Source organism: Coregonus clupeaformis, unplaced genomic scaffold (genome assembly GCF_020615455.1).
Source record: "Coregonus clupeaformis isolate EN_2021a unplaced genomic scaffold, ASM2061545v1 scaf0702, whole genome shotgun sequence".
Classification (NCBI taxonomy): domain Eukaryota; kingdom Metazoa; phylum Chordata; class Actinopteri; order Salmoniformes; family Salmonidae; genus Coregonus; species Coregonus clupeaformis.
In genome coordinates this window covers 200596-224034 of record NW_025534157.1, presented here as the reverse complement: position 1 = coordinate 224034, position 23439 = coordinate 200596, and the positions used below count along the sequence as shown (strand labels likewise).

General features: G+C 45.4%; 1 protein-coding gene across 1 annotated transcript in view; it reads left to right on the top strand.

Annotated features, from left to right (window-relative positions):
- Positions 1–23439, top strand: part of LOC121575388 (lysine-specific demethylase phf2) — a 199830-nt gene that overhangs the window by 16862 nt on the left and 159529 nt on the right. Inside the window, exons 2-3 of the mRNA XM_045216399.1 lie at positions 9815–9900; positions 10062–10170. Of these exons, the coding sequence (XP_045072334.1) occupies positions 9815–9900; positions 10062–10170 (195 nt within the window). The remainder of the gene's footprint in view (positions 1–9814; positions 9901–10061; positions 10171–23439) is intronic.

The following is a 23439-nucleotide window of genomic DNA, read 5'->3' as shown; positions in this document are numbered from 1 at the left end:
TGTGGCAACAGTTTGGGGAAGGCCTTTTCCTGTTTCAGCATGACAATTCCCCAGTGCACAAAGCGAGATCCAAACAGAAATGGTTTCTCGAGATCGGTGCGGAAGAACTTGACTGGCCTGCACAGAGCCCTGACCTCAACCCCATCAAACACCTTTGGGATGAATTAGAACGCCGACTGCGAGCCAGTCCTAATCGCCCAACATCAGTGCCCGACCTCACTAATGCTCTTGTGGCTGAATGGAAGCAAGTCCCCCGCAGCAATGTTCCAACATCTAGTGGAAAGCCTTCCCAGAAGAGTGGAGGCTGTTATAGCAGCAAAGGGGGACCAACTCCGTATTAATGCCCATGATTTTAGAATGAGATGTTTGACGAGCAGGTGTCCACATACTTTTGGTCATGTAGTGTAAGTAAAGTGTATAGTCAACACCAAACTGCCACATTCAAACTGACTAGATTATTTACGTGTTCAGCCAGATGTCAGTTTCAGCACAAACACTGCTAGCTAGCCTACATTTCCTCTCACAACACAAACTGTAACTGATGAAACCGTTAGCTATGTTGAATCTAAACTAGATATAGGCCTGTAAATGTGTATTATTGTCGCGTCACCATTTTGATTGCTAAAATAAATTCAACTTTAAGTGACATATTATTTTTGACAGAGGAACTGTCCATTGAACAGCAATTGATAAAACAGGACCATGTTTGGTTCTGAGCTGATGTATTACACAGGTAAGCTAACAGTTACAGAAATCAGGAATGCAGACAGGCTCCATCTATCTGAGCTACTGTGTCCAACACACCACCATCTGTTGTTATGTTGGACTACTGACCAAAATAAGCATGTTATTATGATTGTTTTTCAATGACATGTTTTGCTAAAATAAAGGTTTAAGGAAATGCAGCCAGGCACCACATTATTACAAGACAAAACCGCTCAATCAACCCTAATGGTCTTGTAGGTATAAAAGCAAAGCTTGCTTTAATAAAAAATATAGTTTGAAGTACAGTACCAACATAGCTACTGTAGCTCTGTGCTGGAAAACCTTGGTGGAGCATGGGTGGAATGGTGGAATAGGCATTGTGGTGCTCATGTGAATTTCCTTTATTTTTCGGCTTCAGACCAATTCCTATTCTCACTTAAAACACTAGTTTTTAATTAGAAGTCCATGTGTTACACAGTGTGTAATAGAATGTGTTTGGTGGCAGGAATCTGACGTTATGCTGCAGCTGGAACTCCACACGTACAGCGCATTCGGAAAGTATTCAGACCCCTTGACTTTTTCCACATTTTGTTACGTTACAGCCTTATTCTAAAATGGATTAAATAAAAAAAATCCTCATCAATCTACACACAATACCCCATAATGACAAAGCGAATACAGGTTTTTAGAAATGTTTGCAAATTTATAAAAAACAGAAAAACCTTATTTACATATGTATTCAGATCCTTTGCTATGAGACTAGAAATTGAGCTCAGGTGCACCCTGTTTACATTAATCATCCTTGAGATGTTTCTACAACTTGATTGGAGTCCACCTGTGGTAAATTCAATTGATTGGACATGATTTGGACACAGTGGTCTCCGTCATTCTTAAATGGAGGAAGTTTAGAACCACCAAGACTCTTCCTAGAGCTGGACGCCCAGTGGTCAGGGAGGTGACCAAGAACCCGATGGTCACTCTAAGAAAGCTCCAGAGTTCCTCTGTGGAGATGGGAGAACCTTCCAGAAGGACAACCATCTCTGCAGCACTCCACCAATCAGGCCTTTATGGTAGAGTGGCCAGACGGAAGCCACTCCTCAGTAAAAGGCCATCCCAGAAGAGTGGAGGCTGTTATAGCAGCAAAGGGGGGACAACTCCATATTAATACCCATGATTTTGGAATGAGATGTTCGACGAGCAGGTGTCCACATACTTTTGGTCATGTAGTGTAAGTAAAGTACTCTCCCGAGTGACGCAGTGGTCTAAGGCACTGCATCGCAGTGCTAGCTGTGCCACTAGAGATCCTGGTTCGAATCCAGGCTCTGTCGTAGCCGGCCGGCCGCGACCAGGAGACCCATGGGGCGGCGCACAATTGGCCCAGCGTCGTCCAGGGTAGGGGAGGGAATGGCTGGCTTGCAGGGATGTAGCTCAGTTGGTAGAGCGGGTTGTGGGTTCGATTCCCACGGGGGGGCCAGTATAAAAAATTAAAAAAATAATAATGTATGCACTCACTAACTGTAAGTCACTCTGGATAAGAGTGTCTGCTAAATGACTAAAATGTAAAAGTAAAGTCAACACCAAACTGCCACATTCAAACTGACTAGATTATTTACGTGTTCAGCCAGATGTCAGTTTCAGCACAAACACTGCTAGCTAGCCTACATTTCCTCTCACAACACAAACTGTAACTGATGAAACAGTTAGCTATGTTGAATCTAAACCCGGCCAATGCATCGACTGTGCATTGTAGTGAGTTTACACATGCTAGCAATCTACCTAATTAGCTAGAGACCGACACGTCGCTGTTCGAGCATCTAGAACACATTTCAGCCCTTACCTTACGATGCATTAATTCAGTACACCCTCCTCTGTCAATGCAATGTTCTTCATGCCATTTTAATCAACATTTTCACTGACTGATCAACAGTGTCAAGTTACTTTTCAGTGACAGCCCACTTGGAGTTTTCCAAAAGGCACCTAAAGGACTCTCAGACCATGAGGAACATGGTCAGAATCTTGGTCTGATGAAACCAAGATTGAACTCTTTGGCCTGAATGCCAAGCGTCACGTCTGGAGGAAACCTGGCACCATCCCTACAGTGAAGCATGGTGGTGGCATCATCATGCTGTGGGGATGTTTTTCAGCGGCAGGGACTGGGAGACTAGTCAGGATCAAGGGAAAGATGAACGGTACAAAGTACAGAAAGATCCTTGATGAAAACCTGCTCCAGAGCGCTCAGGACCTCAGACTGGGGCGAAGGTTCACCTTCCAACAGGACAATGACCCTAAGCACACAGCCAAGACAACACAGGAGTGGCTTCGGGACAAGTCTCTGAATGTCCTTGAGTGGCCCAGCCAGAGCCCGGACTTGAACCTGATCGAACATCTCTGGAGAGACCTGAAAATAACTGTGCAGCGACGCTCCCCATCTAACCTGACAGAGCTTGAGAGGATCTGCAGAGAAGAATGGGAGAAACTCCCCAAATACAGGTGTGCCAAGCTTGTAGCGTCATACCCAAGAAGACTCTAGGCTGTAATCGCTGCCAAAGGTGCTTCAACAAAGTACTGAGTAAAGGGTCTGAATACTTATGTAAATGTGATATTTTTTGCTTTGTCATTATGGGGTATTGTGTGTAGATTGATGAGGGGGAAAAAAACAATTTAATTAATCTAAGAATAAGGCTGCAACGTAACAAAATGTGGAAAAAGTCAAGGGGTCCGAATACTTTCCGAATGCACTGTAGTCAAACATACTGCTATTGGCTAACACACACAAAGCATACTGCTATTGGCTAACAGACACACAAAGCATACTGCTATTGGCTAACACACACAAAGCATACTGCTATTGGCTAACAGACACACAAAGCATACTGCTATTGGCTAACACACACAAAGCATACTGCTATTGGCTAACAGACACACAAAGCATACTGCTATTGGCTAACAGACACACAAAGCATACTGCTATTGGCTAACAGACACACAAAGCATACTGCTATTGGCTAACACACACACAAAGCATACTGCTATTGGCTAACTGACACACAAAGCATACTGCTATTGGCTAACAGACACACAAAGCATACTGCTATTGGCTAACAGACACACAAAGCATACTGCTATTGGCTAACAGACACACAAAGCATACTGCTATTGGCTAACACACACACAAAGCATACTGCTATTGGCTAACAGACACACAAAGCATACTGCTATTGGCTAACAGACACACAAAGCATACTGCTATTGGCTAACAGACACACAAAGCATACTGCTATTGGCTAACAGACACACAAAGCATACTGCTATTGGCTAACACACACACAAAGCATACTGCTATTGGCTAACTGACACACAAAGCATACTGCTATTGGCTAACAGACACACAAAGCATACTGCTATTGGCTAACAGACACACAAAGCGTACTGCTATTGGCTAACAGACACACAAAGCATACTGCTATTGGCTAACAGACACACAAAGCATACTGCTATTGGCTAACAGACACACAAAGCATACTGCTATTGGCTAACAGACACACAAAGCATACTGCTATTGGCTAACACACACACAAAGCATACTGCTATTGGCTAACTGACACACAAAGCATACTGCTATTGGCTAACAGACACACAAAGCATACTGCTATTGGCTAACACACACAAAGCATACTGCTATTGGCTAACACACACACAAAGCATACTGCTATTGGCTAACAGACAGACACATGGTTATGGGTAATTCCACAGTAACAGAGTGATGCTGAGACTCACTCTTTCACTTAAAAATGTATGCCAAGCAAAAACCATTGATTGCAAAGTTTAATAAACCATACACCAATATGCAGAAGTATACTTTTAACAATTGCCACTGAACATTTTACTAAAACACATTTAATTGAGGATCAGTGCAGATACTTAGTTTGGTAACAGAATTACAGTCAAATCTGAAAAAAAGTGGATCAGCACCCAGAATAACATCATGATTCAGAATAACAGATAACAGAATGACATCATGATCGTCCCTTGTAGCTCAGTTGGTAGAGCATGGCGTTTGCAACGCCAGGGGTTGTGGGTTCGATTCCCACAGGGGGCCAGTATGAAAAATGTATGCACTCACTTAACTGTAAGTCGCTCTGGATAAGAGCGCCTGCTAAATGACTAAAATGTAAAATGATCTGTACTATACAAAAAGCCGTGCTCTTGGTGGTGGTGTCATGCTCTTGGTGGTGGTGTCATGCTCTTGGTGGTGGTGTCATGCTCTTGGTGGTGGTGTCATGCTCTTGGTGGTGGTGTCATGCTCTTGGTGGTGGTGTCATGCTCTTGGTGGTGGTGTCATGCTCTTGGTGGTGGTGTCATGCTCTTGGTGGTGGTGTCATGCTCTTGGTGGTGTCATGCTCTTCGTGGTGGTGTCATGCTCTTCGTGGTGGTGTCATGCTCTTCGTGGTGGTGTATCCTGAATAGGAACACAAAGGTAGAAACATTTAATATCCTCCTTTACGTGTTTGGCTATTATTGTACACACTGGCTATTCTTTTAATGAGCTCCGCACCCAAACAAGACCACATTTGATTGGTATAGATTTGGTCCGGTCTGGACCAATCATATTTCACAAGTTTGGACATTACAGCACATCACTATAGAGTTCAGTAAAGTATAGTATAGTACAGTAGAGTACATTACATTATACTGTACTCTGCTGTGCTCTTCCCCTGACAGACTGACCAGGTGAATCCAGGTGAAAGCTATGATCCCTTATTGATGTCACCTGTTAAATCCACTTCAATCAGTGCAGCTGAAGGGGAGGAGACGGTTAAAGAAGGATTTTTAAGCCTTGAGACAATTGAGACATGGATTTTGTATGTGTGCCATTCAGAGGGTGAATAAGCAAGACAAAATATTTAAGTGCCTTTGTACAGGGTATGGTGCCAGGCGCACCGGTTTGAGTGTGTCAAGAACTGCAATGCTGCTGTGTTTTTCACGCTCAACAGTTTCCTGTGTGTATCAAGAATGGTCCATCACCCAAAGGACATCCAGCCAACTTGACACAACTGTGGGAAGAATTTGAGTCAAAATGGGCCAGCATCCCTGTTGAATGCTTTAGACACCTTGTAGAGTCCATGCCCTGACGAGTTGAGGCTTTTCTGAGGGCAAAAGGGAGTGCAACTCAATATTAGGAAGGTATTCCTAATGTTTTGTACACTCAGTGTATAGTGTTGGTTTAGTTGGCAGGGATCTTTACGTCAACATGAATGTGTTTTGATGTATTTCTGATACCTTTTAATACTTTTTTTGGTAGATGTTTTTCAAGACCCCTTTTCCATCCGTTATCCAGAAAGCAAAGCCTTTACATATTCCTCATTTTTAGGATGGAAAATGGTAGAAAAATGTATCTATGCCTTCATTTCCAAAAAATATAGGTTCTTAGTTTTCATTTGACACCCGATTTGATATGCTCCTATAAACTTCACATGTTGGTGCTCATGGGTCCTTTTAAGGAAATTACCTTATTTAACAACGCAAACTGTGTGATGGTGAGTTCTGATGGGGGTCAGGTCCAGTATCCCTGCTGGGGGTCAGGTCCAGTATCCCTGCTGGGGGTCAGGTCCAGTATCCCTGCTGGGGGTCAGGTCCAGTATCCCTGCTGGGGGTCAGGTCCAGTATCCCTGCTGGGGGTCAGGTCCAGTATCCCTGCTGGGGGTCAGGTCCAGTATCCCTGCTGGGGGTCAGGTCCAGTATCCCTGCTGGGGGTCAGGTCCAGTATCCCTGATGGGGGTCAGGTTAAGTATCCCTGCTGGGGGTCAGGTTAAGTATCCCTGATGGGGGTCAGGTTAAGTATCCCTGATGGGGGTCAGGTTAAGTATCCCTGATGGGGGTCAGGTTAAGTATCCCTGATGGGGGTCAGGTCCAGTATCCCTGCACATTGGAAATGTACTTTCTATATAGCTTCCTGTCTTATTTGTTGTTTCTCATGTTAAAAAAAACAAAAACGTATTTTCCTATTAGTTATACTTTTTTTATGCTGAATACTGCACTGTTGGGTAGGGCTTGCAATTAAAGCATTTCGCAAAACTTAACTTGAAGATAGAAACAAGTAGTGTGAACAAACCTTACAGTTGAGCAAAGCTTAGGCTATTATATAAATGATGCATGCATCCCCCCTCACTGCCCAACCTGGTCTCAGAGCATTTTGTATTATTCTATACGTAAATCCGTGACACCCCATCTAGTATGATAATGTTTCGTTTGGTATGGTATGTATTAATTTGTGGATGTCCATCACCCATTTCGTACGATGTGTTACGAATTACAATTCGTATTATATTGTACGAATTTGCAAAACGTATGATATGTTACAGATTTTAGCTAGGTGGCTAATGTTAGCTAGCTGGTTAACATTAGCTAGCCTAGGGGTTAGGGTTAGGTTTAAGCTTAGAGTTAAGTTTAGGAGTTAGGCTAAAGGGTTAAGGTTAGGGTTAGTTAACATGCTAAGTAGTTGCTAAAAAGTAGTAAGTAGTTGAAAAGTTGCTTAAATGCTAAAGTTGTCCATGATGAGATTTAAACTCGCAACCTTTGGGCGTTATACATCCACCCCGACCAACCACCCCACTTTCGGTTTTGCCTTAAGTTACCATCTCTGTCTTATGTAACCAGACCAAACGTAACATATCGTGCTAATTTGATGTCCCGGATTTACGTTTACTATGTTACGTCTAGTCTATGAGACCAGGCTGCCTTAGCGTTGGAAATCCTAGGAATTAAAATATCCTATCAAAACCGTTAAACGGCCACACCTGTAGAAATCCACTTTTACGAGCTGAAAATCGATGTCCAGAGTTTACCCATGATGTTGCACAACGATTTAAGTCAATAAGTCATCATTTTAGTCAAATTATGATATATTTGGGATTGAAGTGACGAGACCTAACTGCCCACTTTGTGTAAATCTGTGTGAATGTCTTTTCCTATGATATGACATAACAATTATTTTCAGCCTACATTTAGTTTCAGGGCTGGGTTTTATTTTAACTGTAACCAGTTTGCTCTTTGGGGAGTTGGGTTCTTAAAGAACAACTCCATATAAAGGAATGCATGATCAGAAATATGGATTGAACCTATTGTACAGTTCCTGACCAGACCAACAAGGTGGAATGAGAGAGTAGTCTAACCTCGAATATGAACCATGAGGGTTGGAGAACAATGAGAGAGTAGTCTAACCTCGAATATGAACCATGAGGGTTGGAGAACAATGAGAGAGTAGTCTAACCTCGAATATGAACCATGAGGGTTGGAGAACAATGAGAGAGTAGTCTAACCTTGAATATGAACCATGAGGGTTGGAGAACAATGAGAGAGTAGTCTAACCTCGAATATGAACCATGAGGGTTGGAGAACAATGTGTAGTCTTTGGTTGAGGGATGTGTTAAAGACTGAACAATATCAAGATGGAAAAATGAAATGAGAAGTCAAAAGAAAACGTACAGCTGAGCAAAGCTTGTATTATTAGCAATGTTGGTTACAACCTACCTACAACTTGTAGAAGCCTAGGCTTAATAAGAGCGTGAATCATTTAATAATGATCCAGTTCTGGGGACAGCAGAGTTGGTGCTCTGCTGCTGGGCCCTTGATGATTTCCAACCCATGACGATGCACAGCCAGCGAGGCTCCTTGACTGTCACTGGCATGTTGACACACAGAGACACGCCTCTTTCGCTTCAACAGAGAGGATTGGCTACTAAAAAACGATTTGACTCCCAGATATATTTAGTCCTGGTTCCTCTCGTCCCTCCCTCTAGCGCCCCATTTTATTGATTTTTTCTTACATTTTCCTCCTTTTTGGTTGGCCAATAGGGAAAGCATGGTATAGCACAATGTTTTATGGGTACTTCATCATGATAGGACAAAGGTTCGCCCAGCCGTAGTTTCAGCTGTGTTAATGTATATCACTCTCTGCTGTCTGTTCCAGCTGTGTTAATGTATATCACTCTCTGCTGTCTGTTCCAGCTGTGTTAATGTATATCACTCTCTGCTGTCTGTCCCAGCTGTGTTAATGTATATCACTCTCTGCTGTCTGTTCCAGCTGTGTTAATGTATATCACTCTCTGCTGTCTGTTCCAGCTGTGTTAATGTATATCACTCTCTGCTGTCTGTTCCAGCTGTGTTAATGTATATCACTCTCTGCTGTCTGTCCCAGCTGTGTTAATGTATATCACTCTCTGCTGTCTGTTCCAGCTGTGTTAATGTATATCACTCTCTGCTGTCTGTTCCAGCTGTGTTAATGTATATCACTCTCTGCTGTCTGTTCCAGCTGTGTTAATGTATATCACTCTCTGCTGTCTGTTCCAGCTGTGTTAATGTATATCACTCTCTGCTGTCTGTTCCAGCTGTGTTAATGTATATCACTCTCTGCTGTCTGTTCCAGCTGTGTTAATGTATATCACTCTCTGCTGTCTGTCCCAGCTGTGTTAATGTATATCACTCTCTGCTGTCTGTTCCAGCTGTGTTAATGTATATCACTCTCTGCTGTCTGTTCCAGCTGTGTTAATGTATATCACTCTCTGCTGTCTGTTCCAGCTGCGTTAATGTATATCACTCTCTGCTGTCTGTTCCAGCTGTGTTAATGTATATCACTCTCTGCTGTCTGTTCCAGCTGTGTTAATGTATATCACTCTCTGCTGTCTGTTCCAGCTGTGTTAATGTATATCACTCTCTGCTGTCTGTTCCAGCTGCGTTAATGTATATCACTCTCTGCTGTCTGTTCCAGCTGCGTTAATGTATATCACTCTCTGCTGTCTGTTCCAGCTGTGTTAATGTATATCACTCTCTGCTGTCTGTTCCAGCTGCGTTAATGTATATCACTCTCTGCTGTCTGTTCCAGCTGCGTTAATGTATATCACTCTCTGCTGTCTGTTCCAGCTGTGTTAATGTATATCACTCTCTGCTGTCTGTTCCAGCTGTGTTAATGTATATCACTCTCTGCTGTCTGTTCCAGCTGTGTTAATGTATATCACTCTCTGCTGTCTGTTCCAGCTGTGTTAATGTATATCACTCTCTGCTGTCTGTTCCAGCTGTGTTAATGTATATCACTCTCTGCTGTCTGTTCCAGCTGTGTTGGTGTGGATGAGGATGAGGCTCCAGATATTGACATCTACCACTGTCCCAACTGTGAGAAGACCGATGGAAAATCCACCAGTAAGTGTGTCTGTCTGGTGTACCTACTGCAGTCCTGACACTATACTGGGGTTTATTCATTGGTGCAAACCGGTCCGTTTTCTTCTGGTTGGTGTCTAGTGAATAGAACCCTGTTACTAATGGTGTTGTCTTAACCTTGTTCTTGTCTTTGTGTGTTTTAGTGAAAAACAAGAAAAGGACTAAACATGACATGGGGCAGAGAGACGTCAGAGCTGTTCAGAACGGCAGTCAGGTCTTCATTAAGGAGCTACGCAGTCGCACCTTCCCCAGGTAAACAACAACTCAAATCAAATCACTTTTGATCGTCACATGCTTTGTAAACAAAAGGTGTGGACTGACAGTGAAATGCTGACTTACAGGGTCCTTTTCCAACAATGCAGAGTTAAAGATACAACATTTAAATAAAAAGTTGAAATAGTGACACAAGGAATAAATGCACAGTGAATAACCGTGACGAATAAAAATAACATGTCTATATACAGGGAGTACCAGTACTGAGTGGATGTGCAGGGGGTACCAGGTAATAACATGGCTATATACAGGGAGTACCAGTACTGAGTGGATGTGCAGGGGGTACCAGGTAATAACATGGCTATATACAGGGAGTACCAGTACTGAGTGGATGTGCAGGGGTACCAGGTAATAACATGGCTATATACAGGAAGTACCAGTACTGAGTCAATGTGCAGGGGTACCAGGTAATAACATGTCTATATACAGGAAGTACCAGTACTGAGTGGATGTGCAGGGGTACCAGGTAATAACATGGCTATATACAGGGAGTACCAGTACTGAGTGGATGTGCAGGGGTACCAGGTAATAACATGGCTATATACAGGGAGTACCAGTACTGAGTGGATGTGCAGGGGTACCAGGTAATAACATGGCTATATACAGGAGTACCAGTACTGAGTGGATGTGCAGGGGTACCAGGTAATAACATGGCTATATACAGGGAGTACCAGTACTGAGTGGATGTGCAGGGGTACCAGGTAATAACATGGCTATATACAGGGAGTACCAGTACTGAGTGGATGTGCAGGGGGTACCAGGTAATAACATGGCTATATACAGGGAGTACCAGTACTGAGTGGATGTGCAGGGGTACCAGGTAATAACATGGCTATATACAGGGAGTACCAGTACTGAGTGGATGTGCAGGGGTACCAGGTAATAACATGGCTATATACAGGGAGTACCAGTACTGAGTGGATGTGCAGGGGTACCAGGTAATAACATGGCTATATACAGGGAGTACCAGTACTGAGTGGATGTGCAGGGGTACCAGGTAATAACATGGCTATATACAGGGAGTACCAGTACTGAGTGGATGTGCAGGGGTACCAGGTAATAACATGGCTATATACAGGGAGTACCAGTACTGAGTGGATGTGCAGGGGTACCAGGTAATAACATGGCTATATACAGGGAGTACCAGTACTGAGTGGATGTGCAGGGGGTACCAGGTAATAACATGGCTATATACAGGGAGTACCAGTACTGAGTGGATGTGCAGGGGTACCAGGTAATAACATGGCTATATACAGGGAGTACCAGTACTGAGTGGATGTGCAGGGGTACCAGGTAATAACATGGCTATATACAGGGAGTACCAGTACTGAGTGGATGTGCAGGGGTACCAGGTAATAACATGGCTATATACAGGAAGTACCAGTACTGAGTCAATGTGCAGGGGTACCAGGTAATAACATGTCTATATACAGGAAGTACCAGTACTGAGTGGATGTGCAGGGGTACCAGGTAATAACATGGCTATATACAGGGAGTACCAGTACTGAGTGGATGTGCAGGGGTACCAGGTAATAACATGGCTATATACAGGAAGTACCAGTACTGAGTCAATGTGCAGGGGTACCAGGTAATAACATGTCTATATACAGGAAGTACCAGTACTGAGTGGATGTGCAGGGGTACCAGGTAATAACATGGCTATATACAGGGAGTACCAGTACTGAGTGGATGTGCAGGGGTACCAGGTAATAACATGGCTATATACAGGGAGTACCAGTACTGAGTGGATGTGCAGGGGTACCAGGTAATAACATGGCTATATACAGGGAGTACCAGTACTGAGTGGATGTGCAGGGGTACCAGGTAATAACATGGCTATATACAGGGAGTACCAGTACTGAGTGGATGTGCAGGGGTACCAGGTAATAACATGGCTATATACAGGGAGTACCAGTACTGAGTGGATGTGCAGGGGGTACCAGGTAATAACATGGCTATATACAGGGAGTACCAGTACTGAGTGGATGTGCAGGGGTACCAGGTAATAACATGGCTATATACAGGGAGTACCAGTACTGAGTGGATGTGCAGGGGTACCAGGTAATAACATGGCTATATACAGGGAGTACCAGTACTGAGTGGATGTGCAGGGGTACCAGGTAATAACATGGCTATATACAGGAAGTACCAGTACTGAGTCAATGTGCAGGGGTACCAGGTAATAACATGTCTATATACAGGAAGTACCAGTACTGAGTGGATGTGCAGGGGTACCAGGTAATAACATGGCTATATACAGGGAGTACCAGTACTGAGTGGATGTGCAGGGGTACCAGGTAATAACATGGCTATATACAGGGAGTACCAGTACTGAGTGGATGTGCAGGGGTACCAGGTAATAACATGGCTATATACAGGAGTACCAGTACTGAGTGGATGTGCAGGGGTACCAGGTAATAACATGGCTATATACAGGGAGTACCAGTACTGAGTGGATGTGCAGGGGTACCAGGTAATAACATGGCTATATACAGGGAGTACCAGTACTGAGTGGATGTGCAGGGGGTACCAGGTAATAACATGGCTATATACAGGGAGTACCAGTACTGAGTGGATGTGCAGGGGTACCAGGTAATAACATGGCTATATACAGGGAGTACCAGTACTGAGTGGATGTGCAGGGGTACCAGGTAATAACATGGCTATATACAGGGAGTACCAGTACTGAGTGGATGTGCAGGGGTACCAGGTAATAACATGGCTATATACAGGAAGTACCAGTACTGAGTCAATGTGCAGGGGTACCAGGTAATAACATGTCTATATACAGGAAGTACCAGTACTGAGTGGATGTGCAGGGGTACCAGGTAATAACATGGCTATATACAGGGAGTACCAGTACTGAGTGGATGTGCAGGGGTACCAGGTAATAACATGGCTATATACAGGGAGTACCAGTACTGAGTGGATGTGCAGGGGTACCAGGTAATAACATGGCTATATACAGGGAGTACCAGTACTGAGTGGATGTGCAGGGGTACCAGGTAATAACATGGCTATATACAGGGAGTACCAGTACTGAGTGGATGTGCAGGGGTACCAGGTAATAACATGGCTATATACAGGAAGTACCAGTACTGAGTGGATGTGCAGGGGTACCAGGTAATAACATGTCTATATACAGGAAGTACCAGTACTGAGTGGATGTGCAGGGGTACCAGGTAATAACATGGCTATATACAGGGAGTACCAGTACTGAGTGGATGTGCAGGGGTACCAGGTAATAACATGGCTATATACAGGGAGTACCAGTACTGAGTGGATGTGCAGGGGTACCAGGTAATAACATGGCTATATACAGGAGTACCAGTACTGAGTGGATGTGCAGGGGTACCAGGTAATAACATGGCTATATACAGGAAGTACCAGTACTGAGTGGATGTGCAGGGGTACCAGGTAATAACATGGCTATATACAGGGAGTACCAGTACTGAGTGGATGTGCAGGGGTACCAGGTAATAACATGGATATATACAGGGAGTAGCAGTACTGAGTGGATGTGCAGGGGTACCAGGTAATTGAGGTAGCTACAATGCATTAGGAAAGTATACAGACCCCTTGACTTTTTCCACATTTTGTTACGTTACAGCCTTATTCTAAAATGGATCAAATAAAATTAAACTCAATCTACACACAATACCCCATAATGACAAATCGGAAACAGGTTTTTTAGAAAATCTTGCACATTTTATTAAAAAATAAAATAAATACCTTATTTACAGTATTTAGTATTCAGACCCTTTGTTATGACACTGGAAATTGAGCTCAGCCCTATTCCCATTGAATCAGATTTATCACAAAACCCCTGTATCGTTTCCTGTATCGCTCCCTGTATTGCTTTTGACCAGAGCCGTAAACAATTGCTGACATTCATTGAATCAGATGGCTCATTCATCACAAAACCAACTGATATTGCCAACTACTTTAATAATTTTTCATTGGCAAGATTAGCAAACTTAGTAATGACATGCCAGCAACAAACGCTGACACTACACATCCAAATATATCTGACCAAATTATGAAAGACACACATTGTAATTTTGAATTCCATAAAGTGAGTGTGGAAGAGGTGAAAAAAGTATTGTTCTCTATCAACAATGACAAGCCTCCGGGGTGTGACAACTTGGATGGAAAATTACTGAGGATAATAGCGGACGATATTGCCACTCCTATTTGCCATATCTTCAATTTAAGCCTACTAGAAAGTGTGTGCCCTCAGGCCTGGAGGGAAGCAAAAGTCATTCTGTTACCTAAGAATAGTAAAGCCCCCTTTACTGGCTCAAATAGCCGACCAATCAGCCTGTTACCAACCCTTAGTAAACTATTAACTAAAACTAAAACTAAACTATTGGAAAGAATGGTGTTTGACCAGATACAATGCTATTTTACTGTAAACAAATTGACAATAAACTTTCAGCATGCTTATAGAGAAGGACATTCAACAAGCACAGCACTTACACAAATGACTGATGATTGGCTGAGAGAAATTGATGATAAAAAGATTGTGGGGGCTGTTTTGTTAGACTTCAGTGCGGCTTTTGACATTATCGATCATAGTCTGCTGCTGGAAAAACGTATGTGTTATGGCTTTACACCCCCTGCTATAATGTGGATAAAGAGTTACCTGTCTAACAGAACACAGAGGGTGTTCTTTAATGGAAGCCTCTCCAACATAATCCAGGTAAAATCAGGAATTCCCCAGGGCAGCTGTCTAGGCCCCTTACTTTTTTCAATCTTTACTAATGACATGCCACTGGCTTTGAGTAAAGCCAGAGTGTCTATGTATGCGGATGACTCAACACTATACATGTCAGCTACTACAGCGACTGAAATGACTGCAACACTTAACAAAGAGTTGCTGTTAGTTTCAGAGTGGGTGGCAAGGAATAAGTTAGTCCTAAATATTTCTAAAACTAAAAGCATTGTATTTGGGACTAATCATTCACTAAACCCTAAACCTCAACTAAATCTTGTAATAAATAATGTGGAAATTGAACAAGTTGAGGAGACTAAACTGCTTGGAGTAACCCTGGATTGTAAACTGTCATGGTCAAAACATATTGATACAACAGTAGCTAAGATGGGGAGAAGTCTGTCCATAATAAAGCGCTGCTCTACCTTCTTAACAGCACTATCAACAAGGCAGGTCCTACAGGCTCTAGTTTTGTCACACCTGGACTACTGTTCAGTCGTGATCAGGTGCCACAAAGAGGGACTCAGGAGAATTGCAATTGGCTCAGAACAGGGCAGCACGGCTGGCCCTTGGATGTACACAGAGAGCTAATATTAATAATATGCATGTCAATCTCTCCTGGCTCAAAGTGGAGGAGAGATTGACTTCATCACTACTTTTATTTATGAGAGGTATTGACATGTTGAATGCATCGAGCTGTCTGTTTTGAACTGCTGGCGCACAGCTCGGTCACCCATGCATACCCCACAAGACATGCCACCAGAGGTCTCTTCACAGTCCCCAAGTCCAGAACAGACTATGGGAGGTGCACAGTACTACACAGAGCCATGACTACATGGAACTCTATTCCACATCAGGTAACTGATGCAAGTAGTAAAATTAGAATTTAAAAACAGATTTTGTTTTTAAAACACCTTACGGAGCAGCGGGGACTGTGAAGCAACACAAACATAGACACAGACACATGCACACACACACATGATAACATACGCACTATACACACACGTACACATGGATTTTGTACTGTAGATATGTGGTAGTGGTGGAGTAGGAGCCTGAGGGCACACAGTGTGTTGTGAAATCGGTGAATGTATTGTAATGTTTTTAAAATTGTATAACTGCCTTAATTTTGCTGGACCCCAGGAAGAGTAGCTGCTGCCTTGGCAGGAACTAATGGGGATCCATAATAAACCCCAGGAAGAGTAGCTGCTGCCTTGGCAGGAACTAATGGGGATCCATAATAAACCCCAGGAAGAGTAGCTGCTGCCTTGGCAGGAACTAATGGGGATCCATAATAAACCCCAGGAAGAGTAGCTGCTGCCTTGACAGGAACTAATGGGGATCCATAATAAACCCCAGGAAGAGTAGCTGCTGCCTTGGCAGGAACTAATGGGGATCCATAATAAACCCCAGGAAGAGTAGCTGCTGCCTTGGCAGGAACTAATGGGGATCCATAATAAACCCCAGGAAGAGTAGCTGCTGCCTTGGCAGGAACTAATGGGGATCCATAATAAACCCCAGGAAGAGTAGCTGCTGCCTTGGCAGGAACTAATGGGGATCCATAATAAACCCCAGGAAGAGTAGCTGCTGCCTTGGCAGGAACTAATGGGGATCCATAATAAACCCCAGGAAGAGTAGCTGCTGCCTTGGCAGGAACTAATGGGGATCCATAATAAACCCCAGGAAGAGTAGCTGCTGCCTTGGCAGAAACTAATGGGGATCCATAATAAACCCCAGGAAGAGTAGCTGCTGCCTTGGCAGGAACTAATGGGGATCCATAATAAACCCCAGGAAGAGTAGCTGTTGCCTTGGCAGGAACTAATGGGGATCCATAATAAACCCCAGGAAGAGTAGCTGCTGCCTTGGCAGGAACTAATGGGGATCCATAATAAACCCCAGGAAGAGTAGCTGCTGCCTTGGCAGGAACTAATGGGGATCCATAAAAATCCCAGGAAGAGTAGCTGCTGCCTTGGCAGGAACTAATGGGGATCCATAATAAACCCCAGGAAGAGTAGCTGCTGCCTTGGCAGGAACTAATGGGGATCCATAATAAACCCCAGGAAGAGTAGCTGCTGCCTTGGCAGGAACTAATGGGGATCCATAATAAACCCCAGGAAGAGTAGCTGCTGCCTTGGCAGGAACTAATGGGGATCCATAATAAACCCCAGGAAGAGTAGCTGCTGCCTTGGCAGGAACTAATGGGGATCCATAATAAACCCCAGGAAGAGTAGCTGCTGCCTTGGCAGGAACTAATGGGGATCCATAATAAACCCCAGGAAGAGTAGCTGCTGCCTTGGCAGAAACTAATGGGGATCCATAATAAACCCCAGGAAGAGTAGCTGCTGCCTTGGCAGGAACTAATGGGGATCCATAATAAACCCCAGGAAGAGTAGCTGTTGCCTTGGCAGGAACTAATGGGGATCCATAATAAACCCCAGGAAGAGTAGCTGCTGCCTTGGCAGGAACTAATGGGGATCCATAATAAACCCCAGGAAGAGTAGCTGCTGCCTTGGCAGGAACTAATGGGGATCCATAATAAACCCCAGGAAGAGTAGCTGCTGCCTTGGCAGGAACTAATGGGGATCCATAATAAACCCCAGGAAGAGTAGCTGCTGCCTTGGCAGGAACTAATGGGGATCCATAATAAACCCCAGGAAGAGTAGCTGTTGCCTTGGCAGGAACTAATGGGGATCCATAATAAACCCCAGGAAGAGTAGCTGCTGCCTTGGCAGGAACTAATGGGGATCCATAATAAACCCCAGGAAGAGTAGCTGCTGCCTTGGCAGGAACTAATGGGGATCCATAATAAACCCCAGGAAGAGTAGCTGCTGCCTTGGCAGGAACTAATGGGGATCCATAATAAACCCCAGGAAGAGTAGCTGCTGCCTTGGCAGGAACTAATGGGGATCCATAATAAACCCCAGGAAGAGTAGCTGCTGCCTTGGCAGGAACTAATGGAGATCCAAAATAAACCCCAGGAAGAGTAGCTGCTGCCTTGGCAGGAACTAATGGGGATCCATAATAAACCCCAGGAAGAGTAGCTGCTACCTTGGCAGGAACTAATGGGGATCCATAATAAACCCCAGGAAGAGTAGCTGCTGCCTTGGCAGGAACTAATGGGGATCCATAATAAACCCCAGGAAGAGTAGCTGCTGCCTTGGCAGGAACTAATGGGGATCCATAATAAACCCCAGGAAGAGTAGCTGCTGCCTTGGCAGGAACTAATGGGGATCCATAATAAATACAAATTGGGTGCCATTTGGGATGTACCCTCTGCCTGGTCCTGGACCCTCTGCCTGGTCCTGGCCTGTCTGGACCCTCTGCCTGGTCCTGGCCTGTCTGGACCCTCTGCCTGGTCCTGGCCTGTCTGGACCCTCTGCCTGGTCCTGGCCTGTCTGGACCCTCTGCCTGGTCCTGGACCCTCTGCCTGGTCCTGGCCTGCCTGGACCCTCTGCCTGGTCCTGGCCTGTCTGGACCCTCTGCCTGGTCCTGGACCCTCTGCCTGGTCCTGGCCTGTCTGGACCCTCTGCCTGGTCCTGGCCTGTCTGGACCCTCTGCCTGGTCCTGGACCCTCTGCCTGGTCCTGGCCTGCCTGGACCCTCTGCCTGGTCCTGGCCTGTCTGGACCCTCTGCCTGGTCCTGGACCCTCTGCCTGGTCCTGGACCCTCTGCCTGGTCCTGGACCCTCTGCCTGGTCCTGGACCCTCTGCCTGGTCCTGGCCTGTCTGGACCCTCTGCCTGGTCCTGGCCTGTCTGGACCCTCTGCCTGGTCCTGGACCCTCTGCCTGGTCCTGGACCCTCTGCCTGGTCCTGGACCCTCTGCCTGGTCCTGGCCTGTCTGGACCCTCTGCCTGGTCCTGGCCTGTCTGGACCCTCTGCCTGGTCCTGGACCCTCTGCCTGGTCCTGGCCTGTCTGGACCCTCTGCCTGGTCCTGGCCTGTCTGGACCCTCTGCCTGGTCCTGGACCCTCTGCCTGGTCCTGGCCTGTCTGGACCCTCTGCCTGGTCCTGGCCTGTCTGGACCCTCTGCCTGGTCCTGGCCTGTCTGGACCCTCTGCCTGGTCCTGGACCCTCTGCCTGGTCCTGGCCTGTCTGGACCCTCTGCCTGGTCCTGGACCCTCTGCCTGGTCCTGGCCTGTCTGGACCCTCTGCCTGGTCCTGGCCTGTCTGGACCCTCTGCCTGGTCCTGGCCTGTCTGGACCCTCTGCCTGGTCCTGGCCTGTCTGGACCCTCTGCCTGGTCCTGGCCTGTCTGGACCCTCTGCCTGGTCCTGGCCTGTCTGGACCCTCTGCCTGGTCCTGGCCTGTCTGGACCCTCTGCCTGGTCCTGGCCTGTCTGGACCCTCTGCCTGGTCCTGGCCTGTCTGGACCCTCTGCCTGGTCCTGGCCTGTCTGGACCCTCTGCCTGGTCCTGGCCTGTCTGGACCCTCTGCCTGGTCCTGGCCTGTCTGGACCCTCTGCCTGGTCCTGGACCCTCTGCCTGGTCCTGGCCTGTCTGGACCCTCTGCCTGGTCCTGGACCCTCTGCCTGGTCCTGGCCTGTCTGGACCCTCTGCCTGGTCCTGGACCCTCTGCCTGGTCCTGGCCTGTCTGGACCCTCTGCCTGGTCCTGGCCTGTCTGGACCCTCTGCCTGGTCCTGGCCTGTCTGGACCCTCTGCCTGGTCCTGGCCTGTCTGGACCCTCTGCCTGGTCCTGGCCTGTCTGGACCCTCTGCCTGGTCCTGGCCTGTCTGGACCCTCTGCCTGGTCCTGGCCTGTCTGGACCCTCTGCCTGGTCCTGGCCTGTCTGGACCTCTGCCTGGTCCTGGCCTGTCTGGACCCTCTGCCTGGTCCTGGCCTGTCTGGACCCTCTGCCTGGTCCTGGCCTGTCTGGACCCTCTGCCTGGTCCTGGCCTGTCTGGAACCCTTCTGTGTTCCAAGCTGACTACATTGTAGACGCCTGCCAGATCTTACAGCACATATGGATAGGTGTTGAACACATCAGATAACCACATCATATGAATTAGCAATCTGATGCCTGACTGATGATGTGGCACACAACCATTGTTGATGCAATGTAGTCGACCTGAAACACAACCTGTATGGTTCAACTCTATGGGACAGTTTCCCGGAACCAGGATTCATCTGGGTCTGGGAAGCCGGCCCTACATGTTACATATCCAGCCATCACCATGTCTTGAGACGTTTTAAAAAGTGAAGACATCTTAGAAATAATAAGATGTTTTAAGATGTAGAATTTCTGGTTGCTTTATTTAGACTCATATTATTTCTGATTGATTGATTGATTTAGACTAATAGTATTTCTGATGTATTTATTTTACAATGTTTGTCTTGTGGTGATTTGGTGATCACTAATGTGCTCATTCCGTTTGAAAAAACTTCACAAAACAACAGTTTAAAACAATTAAATATTTATATACAGAAAATCATCAACACTGTGCTAGGGGAAGGCCATATGAACACAACTAGATAATTTTAGTATGTGATTATTTCTCAATAGATGTGATAAATAAATGTACAGATTAAAATATATGGGCATTTACAACATGTATAGATTGTAGAATAGACGAGCAGATAGATTAGATGGGCCGATAGATTAGATGGGCCGATAGATTAGATGGGCCGATAGATTAGATGGGCCGATAGATTAGATGGGCCGATAGATTAGATGGGCCGATAGATTAGATGGGCCGATAGATTAGATGAGCAGATAGATTAGATGAGCAGATAGATTAGATGGGCCGATAGATTAGATGGGCCGATAGATTAGATGGGCCGATAGATTAGATGGGCCGATAGATTAGATGGGCCGATAGATTAGATGGGCCGATAGATTAGATGGGCCGATAGATTAGATGAGCAGATAGATTAGATGAGCAGATAGATTAGATGGGCCGATAGATTAGATGGGCCGATAGATTAGATGGGCATGATTGGAAGCTAAATGTAGAGGTGGAAATGGAGCAGGGATGACCAGGGATGACCAGGGATGACCAGGGATGAGCAGGGATGACCAGGGATGACCAGGGATGACCAGGGAGACCAGGGTACTAAATAGTGTGGTAGGTCGTATTGAGACTCACATGGACAGCATCAAGACCTGTGGTCCTCTGTAGCTCAATTGGTAGAGCATTGGCGCTTGTAACGCCAGGGTAGTGGGTTCGATCCCCGGGACCACTCATACGTAAAAAAAATGTATGCACACATGACTATAAGTCGCTTTGGATAAAAGCGTCTGCTAAATGGCATATTATTAAGACTTGTGTAAACCTGATGAATGACAATCACCGAATGTCACTGATTCATAACACTTCCTGGTGTTTTGTAAGTGATGTCTCTTTGCATTTATCAGATGGCAAGTGCACAGAATGGATGGCAGAATTATTTTAGAGTGGAGTAAGGTGCACAGGTAGCCTACAGGAACCTTTTGAAGTAATTGTTTGACAATCAGATGAAAACATCATGACTGGTTGTGTTTATGCCGAATTAAAAGGTAGGCTAATACATTTTAAAAGTTAAACAACAAATCTTGACACGGAAGCACGTGCACACAAACGTCCTCGTACTTGGAAGAAATGAAATCTACTTTCACCAATGACTACTCTACATGAGAGAGAGAATCTGTTCCTGATAAACACCTTGTTCTCATGTTGTTGCCCCCCTGTGTATCTGTAGATCTCATTCTAATTCCTAATTGAGGTTGGGAGGCCCAAAAACACTTTGAAAAACGTCAGTGTTTCTGTGATGTCGGTTTGGGAAAACACACAGACCTGGGCTTCTTGGATGAAGTCCAGTATGAAAAATGTATACACTCAATAACTGTAAGTCGCTCTGGATAAGAGCGTCTGCTAAATGACAAAAAATGTACAATGTAAGACCTCACACCCTGTCCAAGGATCCTGTCTGTTGAGGGAGCACCAAGGATCCTGTCTGTTGAGGGAGCACCAAGGATCCTGTCTGTTGAGGGAGCACCAAGGATCCTGTCTGTTGAGGGAGGACCAAGGATCTTGTCTGTTGAGGGAGGACCAAGGATCCTGTCTGTTGAGGGAGGACCAAGGATCCTGTCTGTTGAGGGAGGACCAAGGATCCTGTCTGTTGAGGGAGGACCAAGGATCCTGTCTGTTGAGGGAGGACCAAGGATCCTGTCTGTTGAGGGAGGACCAAGGATCCTGTCTGTTGAGGGAGGGGTCTGAGAGGTTTCTCCGCCAACTCAACCTCTGTCAGAAAAAGAAACGCAATTGAGTTTGCTGTGTAGCATCTAATTACACTGCAGTTCAAAATCAGAGAGTATCACCACTGTAACACTGTAACACCAGTAACACTGTACCACTAGTAACACTGTAACACCAGTAACACTGTACCACTAGTAACACTGTAACACCAGTAACACTGTACCACTAGTAACACTGTAACACCAGTAACACTGTACCACCAGTAACACTGTAACACTGTAACACCAGTAACACTGTACCACTAGTAACACTGTAACACCAGTAACACTGTACCACTAGTAACACTGTAACACTGTACCACCAGTAACACTGTACCACTAGTAACACTGTACCACTAGTAACACTGTACCACTAGTAACACTGTAACACTGTAACACCAGTAACACTGTACCACTAGTAACACTGTAACACTGTACCACTAGTAACACTGTACCACTAGTAACACTGTAACACTGTACCACCAGTAACACTGTACCACTAGTAACACCAGTAACACTGTACCACTAGTAACACTGTACCACTAGTAACACTGTAACACTGTACCACCAGTAACACTGTAACACCAGTAACACTGTACCACTAGTAACACTGTAACACCAGTAACACTGTAACACTGTACCACCAGTAACACTGTACCACTAGTAACACTGTAACACCAGTAACACTGTACCACTAGTAACACTGTAACACTGTACCACCAGTAACACTGTACCACTAGTAACACTGTAACACCAGTAACACTGTACCACTAGTAACACTGTAACACTGTACCACTAGTAACACTGTACCACTAGTAACACTGTACCACCAGTAACACTGTACCACCAGTAACACTGTACCACTAGTAACACCAGTAACACTGTACCACCAGTAACACTGTACCACCAGTAACACTGTACCACCAGTAACACTGTACCACTAGTAACACTGTACCACCAGTAACACTGTACCACCAGTAACACCAGTAACACCAGTAACACTGTACCACCAGTAACACTGTACCACCAGTAACACTGTACCACCAGTAACACCAGTAACACCAGTAACACTGTACCACCAGTAACACTGTACCACTAGTAACACTGTACCACCAGTAACACTGTACCATCAGTAACACTGTACCACCAGTAACACTGTAACACTAGTAACACTACCACCAGTAACACTGTACCACCAGTAACACTGTAACACTGTACCACCAGTACCACTAGTAACACTGTAACACCAGTAACACTGTAACACTGTACCACCAGTAACACTGTACCACTAGTAACACTAGTAACACTGTACCACCAGTAGCACCAGT